The sequence below is a fragment of the Oncorhynchus keta genome, chromosome 20 (assembly GCF_023373465.1).
Source record: "Oncorhynchus keta strain PuntledgeMale-10-30-2019 chromosome 20, Oket_V2, whole genome shotgun sequence".
Lineage (NCBI taxonomy): Eukaryota > Metazoa > Chordata > Actinopteri > Salmoniformes > Salmonidae > Oncorhynchus > Oncorhynchus keta.
Genome location: NC_068440.1, coordinates 43,852,703 through 43,872,987, shown reverse-complemented (window position 1 = coordinate 43,872,987; position 20,285 = coordinate 43,852,703). Strand labels below are relative to the sequence as shown.

Here is a 20,285-nt window from a genome sequence, read left to right as displayed (position 1 = left end):
TCATGCACAGAGTGAGCAGTATGGCTGGTGGCATTGTCATGCTGGAGGGTCATGTCAGGATGAGCCTGCAGGAAGGGTACCACACGAGGGAGGAGGATGTCTTCCCTGTAACGCACAGCGTTGAGATTACCTGCAATGACAACAAGCTCAGTCCGATGATGCTGTGACACACCTCCCCAGAACATGAATGACCCTCCACCTCTAAATCAATCCCGCTCCAGAGTACAGACCTCGGTGTAACGATCATTCCTTTGACGTTAGACGCGAATCCGACCATTACCTCTGGTGAGACAAAACCGTGACTCATCACTTTATTCCAGTCCTGTCTGGTCCAGCGATGGTGGCTTTGTGCCCATGTAACAGTATAACTTTTGACCGTCCCCTCGCCCGTACCCGGGCTCGAACCAGGAACCCTCTGCACAACAGACAACAGTCACCCATGAAGCATCGTTACCCATCGCTCCACAAAAGCCACGGCCCTTGCAGAGCAAGGGGAACTACTACTTCAAGGTCTCAGAGCAAGTGACGTCACCGATTGAAACGCTATTTAGCGCACACCACCGCTAACTAGCTAGCCATTTCACATCCGTTACACCCATAGGCAACGTTGTTGCCGGTGATGTTTGGTGAGGACCTGCCTTACAACAGGCCTACCCCTCAGTCCAGCCTCTCTCAGCCTATTACGGACCTGCCTTACAACAGGCCTACAAGCCCTCAGTCCAGCCTCTCTCAGCCTATTACGGACCTGCCTTACAACAGGCCTACAACCCCTCAGTCCAGCCTCTCTCAGCCTATTACGGACCTGCCTTACAACAGGCCTACAACCCCTCAGTCCAGCTTCTCTCAGCCTATTGAGGACCTGCCTTACAACAGGCCTACAAGCCCTCAGTCCAGCCTCTCAGCCTATTGAGGACCTGCCTTACAACAGGCCTACAACCCCTCAGTCCAGCTTCTCTCAGCCTATTGAGGACCTGCCTTACAACAGGTCTACCAGCCCTCAGTCCAGCCTCTCAGCCTATTGAGGACCTGCCTTACAACAGGCCTACAACCCCTCAGTCCAGCTTCTCTCAGCCTATTGAGGACCTGCCTTACAACAGGCCTACAAGCCCTCAGTCCAGCCTCTCAGCCTATTGAGGACCTGCCTTACAACAGGCCTACAACCCCTCAGTCCAGCCTCTCTCAGCCTATTGAGGACCTGCCTTACAACAGGCCTACAACCCCTCAGTCCAGCTTCTCTCAGCCTATTGAGGACCTGCCTTACAACAGGTCTACCAGCCCTCAGTCCAGCCTCTCTCAGCCTATTGAGGACCTGCCTTACAACAGGCCTACAACCCCCAGTCCAGCCTCTCTCAGCCTATTGAGGACCTGCCTTACAACAGGCCTACAACCCCTCAGTCCAGCCTCTCTCAGCCTATTGAGGACCTGCCTTACAACAGGCCTACAACCCCCCAGTCCAGCCTCTCTCAGCCTATTGAGGACCTGCCTTACAACAGGCCTACAACCCCTCAGTCCAGCCTCTCTCAGCCTATTGAGGACCTGCCTTACAACAGGCCTACAACCCCTCAGTCCAGCCTCTCTCAGCCTATTGAGGACCTGCCTTACAACAGGCCTACAACCCCTCAGTCCAGCCTCTCTCAGCCTATTGAGGACCTGCCTTACAACAGGTCTACCAGCCCTCAGTCCAGCCTCTCTCAGCCTATTGAGGACCTGCCTTACAACAGGCCTACAACCCCCAGTCCAGCCTCTCTCAGCCTATTGAGGACCTGCCTTACAACAGGCCTACAACCCCTCAGTCCAGCCTCTCTCAGCCTATTGAGGACCTGCCTTACAACAGGCCTACAACCCCCCAGTCCAGCCTCTCTCAGCCTATTGAGGACCTGCCTTACAACAGGCCTACAACCCCTCAGTCCAGCCTCTCTCAGCCTATTGAGGACCTGCCTTACAACAGGCCTACAACCCCTCAGTCCAGCCTCTCTCAGCCTATTGAGGACCTGCCTTACAACAGGCCTACAACCCCTCAGTCCAGCCTCTCTCAGCCTATTGAGGACCTGCCTTACAACAGGCCTACAACCCCTCAGTCCAGCCTCTCTCAGCCTATTACGGACCTGCCTTACAACAGGCCTACAACCCCTCAGTCCAGCCTCTCTCAGCCTATTACGGACCTGCCTTACAACAGGCCTACAACCCCTCAGTCCAGCCTCTCTCAGCCTATTACGGACCTGCCTTACAACAGGCCTACAACCCCTCAGTCCAGCCTCTCTCAGCCTATTGAGGACCTGCCTTACAACAGGCCTACAAGCCCTCAGTCCAGCCTCTCTCAGCCTATTGAGGACCTGCCTTACAACAGGCCTACAACCCCTCAGTCCAGCCTCTCTCAGCCTATTGAGGACCTGCCTTACAACAGGCCTACAACCCCTCAGTCCAGCCTCTCTCAGCCTATTGAGGACCTGCCTTACAACAGGCCTACAACCCCTCAGTCCAGCCTCTCTCAGCCTATTACGGACCTGCCTTACAACAGGCCTACAACCCCTCAGTCCAGCCTCTCTCAGCCTATTACGGACCTGCCTTACAACAGGCCTACAACCCCTCAGTCCAGCCTCTCTCAGCCTATTACGGACCTGCCTTACAACAGGCCTACAACCCCTCAGTCCAGCCTCTCTCAGCCTATTACGGACCTGCCTTACAACAGGCCTACAACCCCTCAGTCCAGCCTCTCTCAGCCTATTACGGACCTGCCTTACAACAGGCCTACAACCCCTCAGTCCAGCCTCTCTCAGCCTATTGAGGACCTGCCTTACAACAGGCCTACAACCCCTCAGTCCAGCCTCTCTCAGCCTATTACGGACCTGCCTTACAACAGGCCTACAACCCCTCAGTCCAGCCTCTCTCAGCCTATTGAGGACCTGCCTTACAACAGGCCTACAACCCCTCAGTCCAGCCTCTCTCAGCCTATTGAGGACCTGCCTTACAACAGGCCTACAACCCCTCAGTCCAGCCTCTCTCAGCCTATTGAGGACCTGCCTTACAACAGGCCTACAACCCCTCAGTCCAGCCTCTCTCAGCCTATTGAGGACCTGCCTTACAACAGGCCTACAACCCCTCAGTCCAGCCTCTCTCAGCCTATTGAGGACCTGCCTTACAACAGGCCTACAACCCCTCAGTCCAGCCTCTCTCAGCCTATTGAGGACCTGCCTTACAACAGGCCTACAACCCCTCAGTCCAGCCTCTCTCAGCCTATTGAGGACCTGCCTTAGAACAGGCCTACAACCCCCAGTCCAGCCTCTCTCAGCCTATTGAGGACCTGCCTTAGAACAGGCCTACAACCCCCAGTCCAGCCTCTCTCAGCCTATTGAGGACCTGCCTTAGAACAGGCCTACAACCCCCAGTCCAGCCTCTCTCAGCCTATTGAGGACCTGCCTTACAACAGGCCTACAACCCCTCAGTCCAGCCTCTCTCAGCCTATTGAGGACCTGCCTTAGAACAGGCCTACAACCCCCCAGTCCAGCCTCTCTCAGCCTATTGAGGACCTGCCTTAGAACAGGCCTACAACCCCCAGTCCAGCCTCTCTCAGCCTATTGAGGACCTGCCTTAGAACAGGCCTACAACCCCCAGTCCAGCCTCTCTCAGCCTATTGAGGACCTGCCTTAGAACAGGCCTACAACCCCCAGTCCAGCCTCTCTCAGCCTATTGAGGACCTGCCTTACAACAGGCCTACAACCCCTCAGTCCAGCCTCTCTCAGCCTATTACGGACCTGCCTTACAACAGGCCTACAAGCCCTCAGTCCAGCCTCTCTCAGCCTATTACGGACCTGCCTTACAACAGGCCTACAACCCCTCAGTCCAGCCTCTCTCAGCCTATTACGGACCTGCCTTACAACAGGCCTACAAGCCCTCAGTCCAGCCTCTCTCAGCCTATTGAGGACAGTCTAAGCGCTGATGGAGGGGTTGTGCGTTCCTGGTGTAACTGGCAGTTATTGTTGCCATCCTGTACCGATCCTGTGCAGGTGTTGTTACACGTGGTCTGCCACTGCGAGGACAATCAGCTGTCCATCCTGTCTCCCTGTAGCGCTGTCTTAGGCGTCTCACAGTACAGCCATTGCAATTTATTGCCCTGGCCACATCTGCGGTCCTTATGCCTCCTTGCATTATGCCTAAGGCACGTTCACGCAGATGAGCAGGGACCCTCGGCATCTTTCTTTTGGTGTTTTTCAGAGCCTCTTTAGTGTCCTAATTTTTTCTAACTGTGACCTTAATTGCCTACCGTCTGTAAGCTGTTCGTGTCTTAACGACCGTTCTACAGGTGCATGTTCATTAATTGTTAATGGTTCATTGATCAAGCAGGGAAACAGGGTTTAAACCCTTTACAATGAAGACCTGTGAAGTTATTTGGATACTTACGATGTATCTTTGAAAGACAGGGACCTGAAAAAGGGACATTTCTTATTTTTCTGAGTTTATATATTAATACACCTATATGTTAATACACCTATATATTAATACACCTATATGTTAATAGATCTGTTAATACACCTATATGTTAATACACCTATATATTAATACACCTATATGTTAATAGATCTGTTAATACACCTATATGTCATATCTATGTTTATGTTATATCTGTGTTATATCCATATGTTACTCTATATGTTATTTGATATATATATATATATAAAATATATAAAATAATGTGTATATATATATATATATATATATATATATATATATACACACACATACATACACAGGTTATATATATATATATATATTATAACCTGCATACATACATAGATATACAGTTGAAGTCAGAAGTTTACATACACCTTAGCCAAATACATTTAAACTCAGTTTTTCACAATTCCTGACATTTAATCCAAGTAAAAATTCCCTGTCTTAGTTCAGTTAGGATCACCACTTTATTTTAAGAATGTGAAATGTCAGAATAATAGTAGAGAATGATTTACTTCAGCATTTATTTATTTCATCACATTCCCAGTGGGTCAGAAGTTTACATACACTCAAATAGTATTTGGTAGCAGTGCCTTTAAATTGTTTAACTTGGGTCAAACGTTGCAGGTAGCTTCCCACAATAAGTTGGGTGAATTTTGGCCCAATCCTCCTAACAGAGCTGGTGTAACTGAGTCAGGTTTGTAGGCCTCCTTGCTCACATACACTTTTTCAGTTCTGCCCACAAATGTTCTATGGGATTGAGGTCAGGGCTTTGTGATGGCCACTCCAATACCTTGACTTTGTTGTCCTTAAGCCAATTTGACACAACTTTGGAAGTATGCTTGGGGTCATTGTAATTTGGAAGACCCATTTGCGACCAAGCTTTAAATTCCTGACTGATGTCTTGAGATGTTGCTTCAATATATCCACATAATTTCCCTTCCTCATGATTCCATCTATTTTGTGAAGTGGACCAGTCCCTTGTGGAGTGGTTGAAAAACTAGTTTCATCAGCTGTCCGGGTGGCTGGTCTCAGACGATCCCACAGGTGTAGAAGCCAGATGTGGAGGTCCTGGGCTGGTTACACGTGGTCTGAGGTTGTGAGGCCGGTTGGACATACTGACAAATTCTCTAAAAATTGTTGGAAGCTGCTTCTGGTAGAGAAATTAACACAGAGTTGTCTGGCAACAGCTCTGGTGGATATTCCTGCAGTCAGCTTGCCATTTGCACGCTCCCTCAAAACTTGAGACATCTGTGGCATTGTGTTGTGTGACAAAACTACACATTTTAAAAATAGAGAATTTTATTGTCCCCAGCACAAGGTGCACCTGTGTATTGATCATGCTGTGTAATCAGCTTCTTGATATGCCACACCTGTCAGGTGGATGGATTATCTTGGCAAAGGAGAAATGCTCACTAAACAGGGATGTAAACAAATTTGTGCAGAAAATGTTAGAGAGAAAAAAAGCTTTTTGTGCGAATGGAACATTTCTGGGATCGTTTATTTCAGCTCATTAAACATACATTTTTTTGTTCAGTATAAAATGGAAGTGATCATCAGACCCTTCCATGCTCAATTTACCGTCTGTAAGGGGGCGGCAGCGTAGCCTAGTGGTTAGAGCATTGGACTTGTAACCGGAAGGTTGCGAGTACAAACCCCCGAGCTGACAAGGTACAAATCTGTCGTTCTGCCCCTGAACAGGCAGTTAACCCACTGTTCCTAGGCCGTCATTGAAAATAAGAATATGTTCTTAACTGACTTGCCTGGTTAAATAAAGGTAAAATATTTTTTATTTTTTTATTTTTTTATTTACCTCAACGATCAGGTGGTGGCGGCCAGCAGTCCCTGTTGATCGTTTGATATATCTCCGTCTCTGTGACGAGGGTACCCATTTGGGACTCAATTCCTATTTAGCTCTGTAGTCCACTACACTGAGACCAGGATACTTCTTTGTTGGTCTAAGTCTGTGTGTGTGGAGAGATGCTGTGAAGGGCTTGGATGGACTGAGGTTGTCATTGGGGACTGAATGTCCTCATACATACACTGCATCCAAAATTGCACCCTCTATGTGGTGCAATACTTTTGACTATAGCCCTATGGACCCTGTTGAAAAGTAGTACACTATATATAGGAAAGAGAGTGTCATTTAGAACACAGTCCTGCCATTGTGATGTCACAGCTAGTGACACAGCTAGTGAGAGGAAGCCATTTAGAACACAGACCTGCCATTGTGATGTCAGTGATCCTCAGCAGCTCGTGAGGGGAAGCCATTTAGAACACAGACCTTCCATTGTGATGTCACTGATCCTCAGCAGCTAGTGAGGGGAAGCCATTTAGAACACAGACCTTCCATTGTGATGTCACTGATCCTCAGCAGCTAGTGAGGGGAAGCCATTTAGAACACAGACCTGCCATTGTGATGTCAGTGATCCTCAGCAGCTAGTGAGGGGAAGCCATTTAGAACACAGACCTGCCATTGTGATGTCACTGATCCTCAGCAGCTAGTGAGGGGAAGCCATTTAGAACACAGACCTGACATTGTGATGTCACTGATCCTCAGCAGCTAGTGTGGGGAAGCCATTTAGAACACAGACCTGCCATTGTGATGTCACTGATCCTCAGCAGCTAGTGAGGGGAAGCCATTTAGAACACAGACCTGCCATTGTGATGTCACTGAGCCTCAGCAGCTAGTGAGGGGAAGCCATTTAGAACACAGACCTGCCATTGTGATGTCACTGATCCTCAGCAGCTAGTGAGGGGAAGCCATTTAGAACACAGACCTGACATTGTGATGTCACTGATCCTCAGCAGCTAGTGAGGGGAAGCCATTGATTTAGTCACAGGCTGTGAGTGAGTCAGGCAGTACTATGTGGGGAAAATAACCAGAGGGAGGGTAGGGTTAGTAAGTTCTCATAGATAACGCGATAACGTGGAGATAGTAGAAGATAGGGTGCTATTTGGGATGCATGCCGTCAAAGTGCACTACTTGTGGTCAAGGCCCACAGGGCTCTGGTTAAAAGTAGTGTACTATGTAGGGATTAGGGTGCCATTTGGGATAGAGCCTTTATCTGGGTCAATGTTTAGGGTCATTCCATTCCAGTCAAGCTGACCATGGTCATCCTGTAAGTCCAACACTCAGCCTTCTAAAATATACCATCCTGTAAGTCCAACACTCAGCCTTCTAAAATATACCATCCTGTAAGTCCAACACTCAGCCTTCTAAAATATACCATCCTGTAAGTCCAACACTCAGCCTTCTAAAATATACTGTGAAGTTACTTAACACCGCTAATGCCACTGCTTTCCATGTGACACGTGTAACGTTCCCAAAGCTCAGCTCTGCCACTGTACATACTGTAGTTGATATATCTGCCACTGTACATACTGTAGTTGATATATCTGCCACTGTACATACTGTAGTTGATATATCTGCCACTGTACATACTGTAGTTGATATATCTGCCACTGTACATACTGTAGTTGATATATCTGCCACTGTACATACTGTAGTTGATATATCTGCCACTGTACATACTGTAGTTGATAAATCGGTTTGAAAAAGACAGCAAGGGATCTTTGTTACAAAACATCACTCATATCAGGTCCCCAGTCAATCAGTAACTAACAGCGGAGGGTCAAGATGAACCAACTTGTCCCTGAATGTAAATGTATCATTTAGCTTGGTGCAGTAGTTGCCAATATTAACACAAGTATACGAATGAACCTTGATCCTCAGTGATTTGCTAAATATTTCAATGAGCATCTTAAACAAAAATAATAATAATAATTTTAAACTTGTTGCCAGTTTAGTTTTTTTTTAAATGTAATAAACAACACTGAACAAGCATGGTACAGTGATAAATATCAATTCATACACTGACCTTATTTGGATGACGAAATAGAGTGTTATGCGCTTGCTAACGATGGGGGGAGTATTTCATAGTCCCTGGTCTGCCCTGGTCTGAAGATAGTCTTGTACCTTGTTCCATAACCTGGTCTCAGATCATTTCCTAGTGTTCTATATGTAAATCCGAGACACTCCATTTGGTATGATATGTTATGTTTCGTATGTATTCAATTCTAGTTAGATGGCTGACAGTTAGTGTAGGAGTTACGTTAAAGTGGAAGGGTTAGCTAAAATGTTAAGATTAGAGGAAGGGTTAGCTAACATGTTAAGATTAGAGGAAGAGTTAGCTAACATGTTAAGATTAGAGGAAGGGTTAGCTAACATGTTAAGACTAGAGGAAGGGTTAGCTAACATGTTAAGACTAGAGGAAGGGTTAGCTAACATGTTAAGATTAGAGGAAGGGTTAGCTAACATGTTAAGATTAGAGGAAGAGTTAGCTAACATGTTAAGATTAGAGGAAGGGTTAGCTAACATGTTAAGATTAGAGGAAGAGTTAGCTAACACGTTAAGATTAGAGGAAGGGTTAGCTAACATGTTAAGATTAGAGGAAGAGTTAGCTAACACGTTAAGATTAGAGGAAGGGTTAGCTAACATGTTAAGATTAGAGGAAGGGTTAGCTAACATGTTAAGATTAGAGGAAGAGTTAGCTAACATGTTAAGATTAGAGGAAGAGTTAGCTAACATGTTAAGATTAGAGGAAGGGTTAGCTAACATGTTAAGATTAGAGGAAGAGTTAGCTAACATGTTAAGATTAGAGGAAGGGTTAGCTAACATGTTAAGATTAGAGGAAGAGTTAGCTAACATGTTAAGATTAGAGGAAGAGTTAGCTAACATGTTAAGATTAGAGGAAGAGTTAGCTAACATGTTAAGATTAGAGGAAGGGTTAGCTAACATGTTAAGATTAGAGGAAGGGTTAGCTAACATGTTAAGATTAGAGGAAGAGTTAGCTAACATGTTAAGATTAGAGGAAGGGTTAGCTAACATGTTAAGATTAGAGGAAGGGTTAGCTAACATGTTAAGATTAGAGGAAGGGTTAGCTAACATGTTAAGATTAGAGGAAGGGTTAGCTAACATGTTAAGATTAGAGGAAGGGTTAGCTAACATGTTAAGATTAGAGGAAGAGTTAGCTAACATGTTAAGATTAGAGGAAGAGTTAGCTAACATGTTAAGATTAGAGGAAGGGTTAGCTAACATGTTAAGACTAGAGGAAGGGTTAGCTAACATGTTAAGACTAGAGGAAGGGTTAGCTAACATGTTAAGATTAGAGGAAGGGTTAGCTAACATGTTAAGATTAGAGGAAGAGTTAGCTAACATGTTAAGATTAGAGGAAGGGTTAGCTAACATGTTAAGATTAGAGGAAGGGTTAGCTAACATGTTAAGATTAGAGGAAGGGTTAGCTAACATGTTAAGATTAGAGGAAGAGTTAGCTAACATGTTAAGATTAGAGGAAGGGTTAGCTAACATGTTAAGATTAGAGGAAGGGTTAGCTAACATGTTAAGATTAGAGGAAGGGTTAGCTAACATGTTAAGATTAGAGGAAGAGTTAGCTAACATGTTAAGATTAGAGGAAGAGTTAGCTAACATGTTAAGATTAGAGGAAGGGTTAGCTAACATGTTGAGTAGTTGCAAAGTCGCAACGGTTACAAGACGTTTGCTTTATACGCCCACCCGTCCACCCCAACCAACCACCCCATACGCCCACCCCAACCAACCATCCAATACGCCCACCCCAAACGCCCACCTGTCCACCCCAACCAACCACCCCATACGCCCACCCGTCCACCCCAACCAACCACCCCATACGCCCACCCCAACCAACCATCCAATACGCCCACCCCAAACGCCCACCCGTCCACCCCAACCAACCACCCCATACGCCCACCCGTCCAACCAACCACCCCATACGCCCACCCGTCCACCCCAACCAACCACCCCATACGCCCTCCCCAACCAACCATCCAATACGCCCACCCCAAACGCCCACCCGTCCACCCCAACCAACCACCCCATACGCTCACCTGTCCACCCCAACCAACCACCCCATACGCCCACCAGTCCACCCCATATGCCCACCAGTCCACCCCAAACGCCCACCCGTCCACCCCAACCAACCACCCCATACGCCCACCCGTCTACCCCATACACCCACCTGTCCACCCCATACGCCCACCTGTCCACCCCATACGCCCACCCGTCCACCCCAACCAACCACCCCATACGCCCACCCGTCCACCCCAAACGCCCACCCCAAACGCCCACTTGTCCACCCCAACTAACCACCCCATACGCCCACACAGCCATGCAATCTCCATAGACAAACATTGGCAGTAGAATGGCCCGTACTGAAGAGCTCAGTGACTTTCAACGTGGCACCGTCATGATGCCACCTTTCCAACAAGTCAGTTCGTCAAATCTCTGCCCTGCTTCCCCGGTCAACTGTAAGTGCTGTTACTGTGAAGTGGAAACGTCTAGGAGAAGAAAAAACCGTCTCAGCTGCGAAGTGGTTGGCCACACAAGCTCACAGAGTGCTGAAGTGCGTAAAAATAGTCTGTCCTCGGATGCAACACTCGCTACAGAGTTCCAAACTGCCTCTGGAAGCAACATCAGCACAAGAACTGTTCGTCAAGAGCTTGGGTTTCCATGGCTGAGCAGCCGCACACAAGCCTAAGATCACCATGCGCAATGACAAGCGTCGGCTGCAGTGGTGTAAAGCCCCCATTGGACTCTGGAGCAGTGGAAACGCTTTCTTAATTAAGAGTGATGTTTCGTGCTTCATCATTTGTCAGTCCGACGGACGAATCGGGGTTTGGTGGATGCAAGGAGAACGTTAATAAATAGTTGTAGGATTTTCTGAAGCAGACTAGAGACTTAAACAGCTATCCTTTTTACTCACAGTAGAAAAGTTTTTTTATTAGGGCGAAGTGTACAGTCGAACAGATCTGTAGCCAGGCTAATCTACAGCTATCCTCACAATAGAACATTGTTTTCTACAGTAAATCAGAATGGTTAAGCTAGCTAGCCAACAGTAAATCAGAAGCTAGCTAGCCTACAGTAAATCAGAATGGTAGCTAGCCAGTCTACAGTAAATCAGAATGGTAGCTAGCCAGCCAACAGTAAATCAGAAGCTAGCTAGCCTACAGTAAATCAGAATGGTAGCTAGCCAGCCTACAGTAAATCAGAAGCTAGCTAGCCTACAGTAAATCAGAAGCTAGCTAGCCTACAGTAAATCAGAAGCTAGCTAGCCTACAGTAAATCAGAAGCTAGCCAGCCTACAGTAAATCAGAAGCTAGCTAGCCTACAGTAAATCAGAAGCTAGCTAGCCTACAGTAAATCAGAAGCTAGCCAGCCTACAGTAAATCAGAAGCTAGCTAGCCTACAGTAAATCAGAATGGTAGCTAGCCAGTCTACAGTAAACCAGAGGCTAGCTAGCCTACAGTAAATCAGAAGCTAGCTAGCCTACAGTAAATCAGAAGCTAGCTAGCCTACAGTAAATCAGAAGCTAGCCAGCCTACAGTAAATCAGAAGATAGCTAGCCTACAGTAAATCAGACCATGCTGTACTCAGGGTTCCTTAGCAGAACATTACAACATCTCCTGCTGAGAATGTCTCTTCTAGTCGGCCAAAGCCGACCTGCTCCCTTCGGCCAGCCAGGCGAAAGCCGACCTGCTCCCGTCGGCCAGCCAGGCCAAAGCCGACCTGCTCCCGTCGGCCAGCCAGGCCAAAGCCGACCTGCTCCCGTCGGCCAGCCAGGCCAAAGCCGACCTGCTCCCTTCCCGTGAAAACAATTGTTTCTTATTGGACCAGTTATGGTTCTGCCCATTAATATCAATATAGTCCCGTCATCACATTTCTCACAAACTTCTGCACAAGTTTAGCCCCTCCCCGTTTGGTACCTAATGAACTCCAGCTTGGTAACACCAACAGAGACCTCTGTCTCTCTGTATTCTAAGCAATAAGGCACAATTAAACATAATTCAACTACAGACGGATAAACCTATCCAAATAATGCCCTTTACTATTTTACAAATCAACATAAAAAATGCAAAAAACAATAAAATAAACAATGAATTAACCCCCCAAAAATGGTTGGTAACTAAAACAGCTATCATTTGCATGGGAAGTTTGGATGGAACATGGAAACAGAACACAACAAACTCCTCCTACTTTACACACATATTATTAGCATATTGTACATCTGACAGGCAGACAGGGATTCCCTATATAGCGCACTACTTTTGACCAGGAACCATAGGGCTCTACAGTAGTGCATATTGAATAGGGGGCCATTTGTGACCAGCCAGGTTGTGCCTCTCAGCTTTGGTCATTAAGCCACACGTCATCATTACGTCATCATTAAGCCATACGTCATCATTAAACCATACATCATCATTAAGCCATACGTCATCATTAAGCCATACCTCATCATTAAGCCATATGTCATCATTAAACCCTACCTCATCATTAAACCATATGTTATCATTAAGCCATACCTCATCATTAAGCCATACCTCATCATTAAACCATACGTCATCATTAAGCCATACATCATCATTAAGCAATACCTCATCATTAAACCATACGTCATCATTAAACCATACCTCATCATTAAGCCATACCTCATCATTAAACCATACCTCATCATTAAACCATACATCATCATTAAGCCATACGTCATCATTAATTAAGCCATACCTCATCATTAAGCCATATGTCATCATTAAACCATACCTCATCATTAAACCCTACCTCATCATTAAACCATACGTCATCATTAAGCCATACATCATCATTAAGCAATACCTCATCATTAAACCATACGTCATCATTAAACCATACCTCATCATTAAGCCATACCTCATCATTAAACCATATGTCATAATTAAACCATACATCATCATTAAGCCATACGTCATCATTAATTAAGCCATACCTCATCATTAAGCCATACCTCATCATTAAACCATATGTCATCATTAAACCATTCGTCATCATTAAACCATACGCCATCATTAAGCCATACCTCATCATTAAGCCATACCTCATCATTAAGCCATACCTCATCATTAAACAACACCTCATCATTAAACCATACCTCATCATTAAACCATACCTCATCATTAAACCACACCTCATCATTAAACCACACCTCATCATTAAACCATACCTCATCATTAAACCCTACCTCATCATTAAACCATACCTCATCATTAAGCCATACCTCATCATTAAACCACACCTCATCATTAAACCATACGTCATCATTAAGCCATACCTCATCATTAAACCATACCTCATCATTAAACCACACCTCATCATTAAACCATACCTCATCATTAAACCATACGTCATCATTAAGCCATACCTCATCATTAAGCCATACGTCATCATTAAACCATACATCATCATTAAGCCATACCTCATCATTAAACCATACCTCATCATTAAGCCATACCTCATCATTAAACCATACGTTGTCATTAAGCCATACCTCATCATTAAGCCATACGTCATCATTAAACCATACATCATCATTAAGCCATACCTCATCATTAAACCATACCTCATCATTAAACCATACCTCATCATTAAGCCATACGTCATCATTAAACCATACCTCATCATTAAGCCATACGTCATCATTAAGCCATACCTCATCATTAAACCATACGTTATCATTAAGCCATACCTCATCATTAAGCCATACGTCATCATTAAACCATACCTCATCATTAAACCATACCTCATCATTAAACCCTACCTCATCATTAAACCATACGTTATCATTAAGCCATACCTCATCATTAAGCCATACCTCATCATTAAACCATACCTCATCATTAAACCATACCTCATCATTAAACCCTACCTCATCATTAAACCAAACGTTATCATTAAGCCATACCTCATTATTAAACCATACCTCATCATTAAACCATACGTCATCATTAAGCCATACCTCATCATTAAGCCATACCTCATCATTAAGCCATACCTCAACATTAAGCCATACGTAATGATGACGCATGGTTCCGTGAGCCTCTACCCCAGTAACAGAGCAGGATCAACACGTTGGCGTACTGCTTCTTATGGTGAGAGAAAAACAAGAAAACAAACCAATAGAAAAAAGGCCTCGTAGTGTATGCTGAACCATTTCTTCCTTTTAACATCATTATAAATGAGGTCAACATAGAGCATAGCACTCTGGTCCCACGCTGTAGAAGAGAAGCCCTTAGCCCCTGGTCCCACGCTGTAGAAGAGAAGCCCTTAGCCCCTGGTCCCACGCTGTAGAAGAGAAGCCCTTAGCCCCTGGTCCCACGCTGTAGAAGAGAAGCCCTTAGCCCCTGGTCCCACGCTGTAGAAGAGAAGCCCTTAGCCCCTGGTCCCACGCTGTAGAAGAGAAGCCCTTAGCCCCTGGTCCGACGCTGTAGAAGAGAAGCCCTTAGCCCCTGGTCCCACGCTGTAGAAGAGAAGCCCTTAGCCCCTGGTCCCACGCTGAAGAAGAGAAGCACTTAGCCCCTGGTCCCACGCTGTAGAAGAGAAGCCCTTAGCCCCTGGTCCCACACTGTAGAGGAGAAGCCCTTAGCCCCTGGTCCCACACTGTAGAAGAGAAGCCCTTAGCCCCTGGTCCCACACTGTAGAAGAGAAGCCCTTAGCCCCTGGTCCCACACTGTAGAGGAGAAGCCCTTAGCCCCTGGTCCCACGCTGTAGAAGAGAAGCCCTTAGCCCCTGGTCCCACACTGTAGAGGAGAAGCCCTTAGCCCCTGGTCCCACGCTGTAGAAGAGAAGCCCTTAGCCCCTGGTCCCACACTGTAGAAGAGAAGCCCTTGGTCTCATTGAGATCGGAATGGTGAGCTGTGCTGCATAGAGTGTTCAGGTTGTAGCTAAGTCTGTGATGACAACACCACTGTACCTGACTACTAAACACCTGGCAGCCCTCAGCTGCAGCTACAGGCCCCACAGATTCACACAATCAGCGTCGCTATTTGGTAGGTCCACCTCGTCGTGGAAGATATCAGATCTGCTCTACTGGCCAATCAGTGTTAATTTTGATCCCATTTTCTCGTGTCCAATCAGGGTTTTGAGACATTAAATCAGACCACGTTGATGATCCCACCCCCGGCCGACGCCCTCTTGCTGCAGTACGTGAAGCCGCTGTGATTGGTGGAAGTGCCGTTCATGTGTGATGTCTTCAGCTCCATCTGACAGGCAGCGATGGCGGCATTCAGCTCCACCTGGGCCCGGTGGACCACGTAGAACATCAGACCTATACTGATGATGATCTGAGAGAGAGAGGGAAACAGAACCGTGTTTTAGAACCATACTGTTTAGGACCACAGTGTCTAGAAGGGACGTTACACGGGTGTTCTGACTCTCTGTGGTCACTAAAGATCCCATGGCACTTATCGTCAGAGTAGGGGTGTTAACCCTGGTGTCCTGACTCTCTGAGGTCATTAAAGATCCCATGGCACTTATCGTCAGAGTAGGGGTGTTAACCCTGGTGTCCTGACTCTCTGAGGTCATTAAAGATCCCATGGCACTTATCGTCAGAGTAGGGGTGTTAACCCCGGTGTCCTGACTCTCTGAGGTCATTAAAGATCCCATGACTCTTATCGTAAGAGTAGGGGTGTTAACCCCGGTGTCCTGACTCTCTGAGGTCATTAAAGATCCCATGACTCTTATCGTCAGAGTAGGGGTGTTAACCCCGGTGTCCTGACTCTCTGAGGTCATTAAAGATCCCATGGCTCTTATCGTCAGAGTAGGGGTGTTAACCCTGGTGTCCTGACTCTCTGAGGTCATTAAAGATCCCATGGCACTTATCGTCAGAGTAGGGGTGTTAACCCTGGTGTCCTGACTCTCTGAGGTCATTAAAGATCCCATGGCACTTATCGTCAGAGTAGGGGTGTTAACCCCGGTGTCCTGACTCTCTGAGGTCATTAAAGATCCCATGACTCTTATCGTAAGAGTAGGGGTGTTAACCCCGGTGTCCTGACTCTCTGAGGTCATTAAAGATCCCATGGCTCTTATCGTCAGAGTAGGGGTGTTAACCCCGGTGTCCTGGCTAAATTCCCAATCTGGACTTCATACCATCATGGTCACCTAATCATCCCCAGCTTCCAAATTGTCCCATTCATCCCTCCTCCTCTCCCCTGTAACTATTCCCCAGGTCGTTGCTGTAAATGAGATTGGGGAACTTGGTAAAATAATAAATATAAATAAATAAATAAAGATCCACAGTTTTAGGACCACACCGTTTTAGAACCACACAGTTTTAGAACCACACAGTTTTAGGACCACACAGTTTTAGAACCACAGTTTTAGAACCACACAGTTTTAGAACCACACAGTTTTAGGACCACACACAGTTTTAGAACCACACAGTTTTAGAACCACACAGTTTTAGAACCATACAGTTTTAGAACCACACAGTTTTAGAACCACACAGTTTTAGAACCACACAGTTTTAGAACCACACAGTTTTAGAACCATACAGTTTTAGAACCATACAGTTTTAGGACCATACCGTTTTAGAACCATACAGTTTTAGAACCATACAGTTTTAGGACCATACAGTTTTAGGACCATACAGTTTTAGAACCATACAGTTTTAGGACCATACAGTTTTAGAACCATACAGTTTTAGAACCATACAGTTTTAGAACCATACAGTTTTAGGACCATACAGTTTTAGGACCATACAGTTTTAGAACCATACGGTTTTAGGACCATACGGTTTTAGGACCATACGGTTTTAGAACCATACGGTTTTAGAACCATACAGTTTTAGAACCATACAGTTTTAGGACCATACAGTTTTAGAACCATACAGTTTTAGAACCATACAGTTTTAGAACCATACAGTTTTAGAACCATACAGTTTTAGGACCATACAGTTTTAGAACCATACAGTTTTAGAACCATACAGTTTTAGAACCATACAGTTTTAGGACCATACAGTTTTAGGACCATACAGTTTTAGGACCATACAGTTTTAGAACCATACAGTTTTAGGACCATACAGTTTTAGGACCATACAGTTTTAGAACCATACAGTTTTAGGACCATACAGTTTTAGGACCATACAGTTTTAGAACCATACGGTTTTAGGACCATACGGTTTTAGGACCATACGGTTTTAGAACCATACGGTTTTAGAACCATACAGTTTTAGAACCATACAGTTTTAGGACCATACAGTTTTAGAACCATACAGTTTTAGGACCATACAGTTTTAGGACCATACAGTTTTAGGACCATACAGTTTTAGAACCATAGTGGATGAGGACCATACAGTTTTAGAACCATACAGTTTTAGAACCACAGTTTTAGAACCATAGTGGATGAGGACCATACAGTTTTAGAACCATACAGTTTTAGAACCATACAGTTTTAGGACCATACAATTTTAGGACCATACAGTTTTAGAATCATACAGTTTTAGAACCATACAGTTTTAGAACCATACAGTTTTAGGACCATACAGTTTTAGAACCATACAGTTTTAGAACCATACAGTTTTAGAACCATACAGTTTTAGAACCATACAGTTTTAGGACCATACAGTTTTAGAACCATACAGTTTTAGAACCATACAGTTTTAGAACCATACAGTTTTAGGACCATACAGTTTTAGGACCATACAGTTTTAGAACCATACAGTTTTAGAACCATACAGTTTTAGAACCATACAGTTTTAGGACCATACAGTTTTAGAACCATAGTGGATGAGGACCATACAGTTTTAGAACCATACAGTTTTAGAACCATACAGTTTTAGAACCATAGTGGATGAGGACCATACAGTTTTTGAACCATACAGTTTTAGAACCATACAGTTTTAGGACCATACAATTTTAGGACCATACAGTTTTAGAACCATACATTTTTAGGACCATACAGTTTTAGAACCATACCGTTTTAGAACCATACCGTTTTAGGACCATACACTTTTAGAACCATACAGTTTTAGGACCATACAGTTTTAGGACCATACAGTTTTAGAACCATACCGTTTTAGAACCATACCATTTTAGGACCATACAGTTTTAGGACCATACAGTTTTAGAACCATACAGTTTTAGGACCATACAGTTTTAGGACCATAGTGGATGAGGACCATACAGTTTTAGAACCATACAGTTTTAGGACCATAGTGGATGAGGACCATACAGTTTTAGAACCATACAGTTTTAGGACCATACAGTTTTAGAACCATACAGTTTTAGAACCATACAGTTTTAGAACCATACAGTTTTAGGACCATAGTGGATGAGGACCATACAGTTTTAGAACCATACAGTTTTAGAACCATACAGTTTTAGGACCATACAGTTTTAGGACCATACAGTTTTAGAACCATACAGTTTTAGAACCATACAGTTTTAGAACCATAGTGGATGAGGACCATACAGTTTTAGAACCATACAGTTTTAGAACCATACAGTTTTAGAACCATACAGTTTTAGGACCATAGTGGATGAGGACCATACAGTTTTAGAACCATACAGTTTTAGAACCATACAGTTTTAGGACCATAGTGGATGAGGACCATACAGTTTTAAAACCATACAGTTTTAGAACCATACAATTTTAGAACCATACAGTTTTAGAATCATACAGTTTTAGAACCATACAGTTTTAGGACCATACAGTTTTAGGACCATACAGTTTTAGAACCATACAGTTTTAGGACCATACAGTTTTAGAACCATACAGTTTTAGAACCATACAGTTTTAGAACCATACAGTTTTAGGACCATAGTGGATGAGGACCATACAGTTTTAGAACCATACAGTTTTAGGACCATACAGTTTTAGAACCATACAGTTTTAGAACCATACAGTTTTAGAACCATACAGTTTTAGGACCATAGTGGATGAGGACCATACCGTTTTAGAACCATACAGTTTTAGAACCATACAGTTTTAGGACCATAGTGGATGAGGACCATACAGTTTTAGAACCATACAGTTTTAGGACCATGCAGTTTTAGAACCATACAGTTTTAGGACCATAGTGGACGAGGACCATACAGTTTTAGAACCATACAGTTTTAGGACCATAGTGGATGAGGACCATACAGTTTTAGAACCATACAGTTTTAGAACCATACAGTTTTAGGACCATAGTGGATGAGGACCATACAGTTTTAGAACCATACAGTTTTAGAACCATACAGTTTTAGAACCATACAGTTTTAGAATCATACAGTTTTAGAACCATACAGTTTTAGGACCATACAGTTTTAGGACCATACAGTTTTAGGACCATACAGTTTTAGAACCATACAGTTTTAGAACCATACAGTTTTAGGACCATAGTGGATGAGGACCATACAGTTTTAGAACCATACAGTTTTAGAACCATACAGTTTTAGGACCATACAGTTTTAGGACCATACAGTTTTAGAACCATACAGTTTTAGGACCATACAGTTTTAGAACCATACCGTTTTAGGACCATGCAGTTTTAGGACCACACAGTTTTAGGACTATACCGTTTTAGAACCATACAGTTTTAGAACCATACAGTTTTAGAACAATACCGTTTTAGAACCATGCAGTTTTAGAACCATACAGTTTTAGAACCATACCGTTTTAGGACCATACAGTTTTAGAACCATACCTGTTTAGAACCATACAGTTTTAGAACCATACAGTTTTAGAACCATACAGTTTTAGAACCATACCGTTTAAGGACCATACAGTTTTAGAAACATACAGTTTTAGAACCATACAGTTTTAGGACCATACAGTTTTAGAACCATACAGTTTTAGGACCATACAGTTTTAGAACCATACAGTTTTAGAACCATACAGTTTTAGAACCATACCGGTTTAGAACCATACCGTTTAAGGACCATACAGTTTTAGAACCATACAGTTTTAGAACCATACAGTTTTAGGACCATACAGTTTTAGAACCATACAG

General features: G+C 44.3%; 2 protein-coding genes across 53 annotated transcripts in view; both read right to left on the bottom strand.

Moving 5' to 3' along the window:
* Window positions 1-5,931: 5,931 nt before the first annotated feature.
* LOC127910052 (putative uncharacterized protein DDB_G0278921) lies at window positions 5,932-10,016 on the bottom strand. Of its 37 annotated transcripts, none has more exons than XM_052473049.1 (3): window positions 7,044-10,016; window positions 6,920-6,981; window positions 5,932-6,857 (listed from the first exon to the last, which is right to left on the bottom strand). In XM_052473049.1, exon 1 carries the CDS (start codon window positions 9,968-9,970, stop codon window positions 8,561-8,563), a length of 1,410 nt encoding a protein of 469 aa, XP_052329009.1. In that variant the 5' UTR covers window positions 9,971-10,016; the 3' UTR covers window positions 5,932-6,857; window positions 6,920-6,981; window positions 7,044-8,560. The 37 variants fall into 37 exon arrangements, with proteins under 37 accessions (XP_052329009.1, XP_052329012.1, XP_052329015.1 ...); XM_052473052.1 differs by having other exon boundaries at window positions 5,932-6,795; XM_052473055.1 differs by having other exon boundaries at window positions 5,932-6,733.
* Window positions 10,017-12,347: 2,331 nt separating this feature from the next.
* Window positions 12,348-20,285, bottom strand: part of tmem64 (transmembrane protein 64) — a 44,344-nt gene continuing 36,406 nt past the window's right edge. Inside the window, exons 3-6 of one of the 16 annotated variants that reach the window (XR_008073806.1) lie at window positions 14,151-15,636; window positions 13,755-13,808; window positions 13,683-13,718; window positions 12,348-12,846 (exon numbers count right to left, since the gene is read on the bottom strand). Coding sequence is in view for 6 of the 16 variants with exons in the window: in XM_052473024.1 (XP_052328984.1) it covers window positions 12,613-12,972; window positions 13,049-13,466; window positions 13,629-14,104 (1,254 nt within the window). In the remaining 10 variants the exon portion in view is untranslated. Of the gene's footprint in view, window positions 15,637-20,285 lie in introns of those variants that run through there. The other 15 variants (XM_052473026.1, XR_008073804.1, XR_008073800.1 and 12 more) reach the window with 15 other exon arrangements.

Excerpts from the sequence above, each read along its gene's own strand:
- LOC127910052 (XM_052473032.1), bottom strand. The coding sequence starts at position 9,970 with ATGTTAGCTAACCCTTCCTCTAATCTTAACATGTTAGCTAACTCTTCC.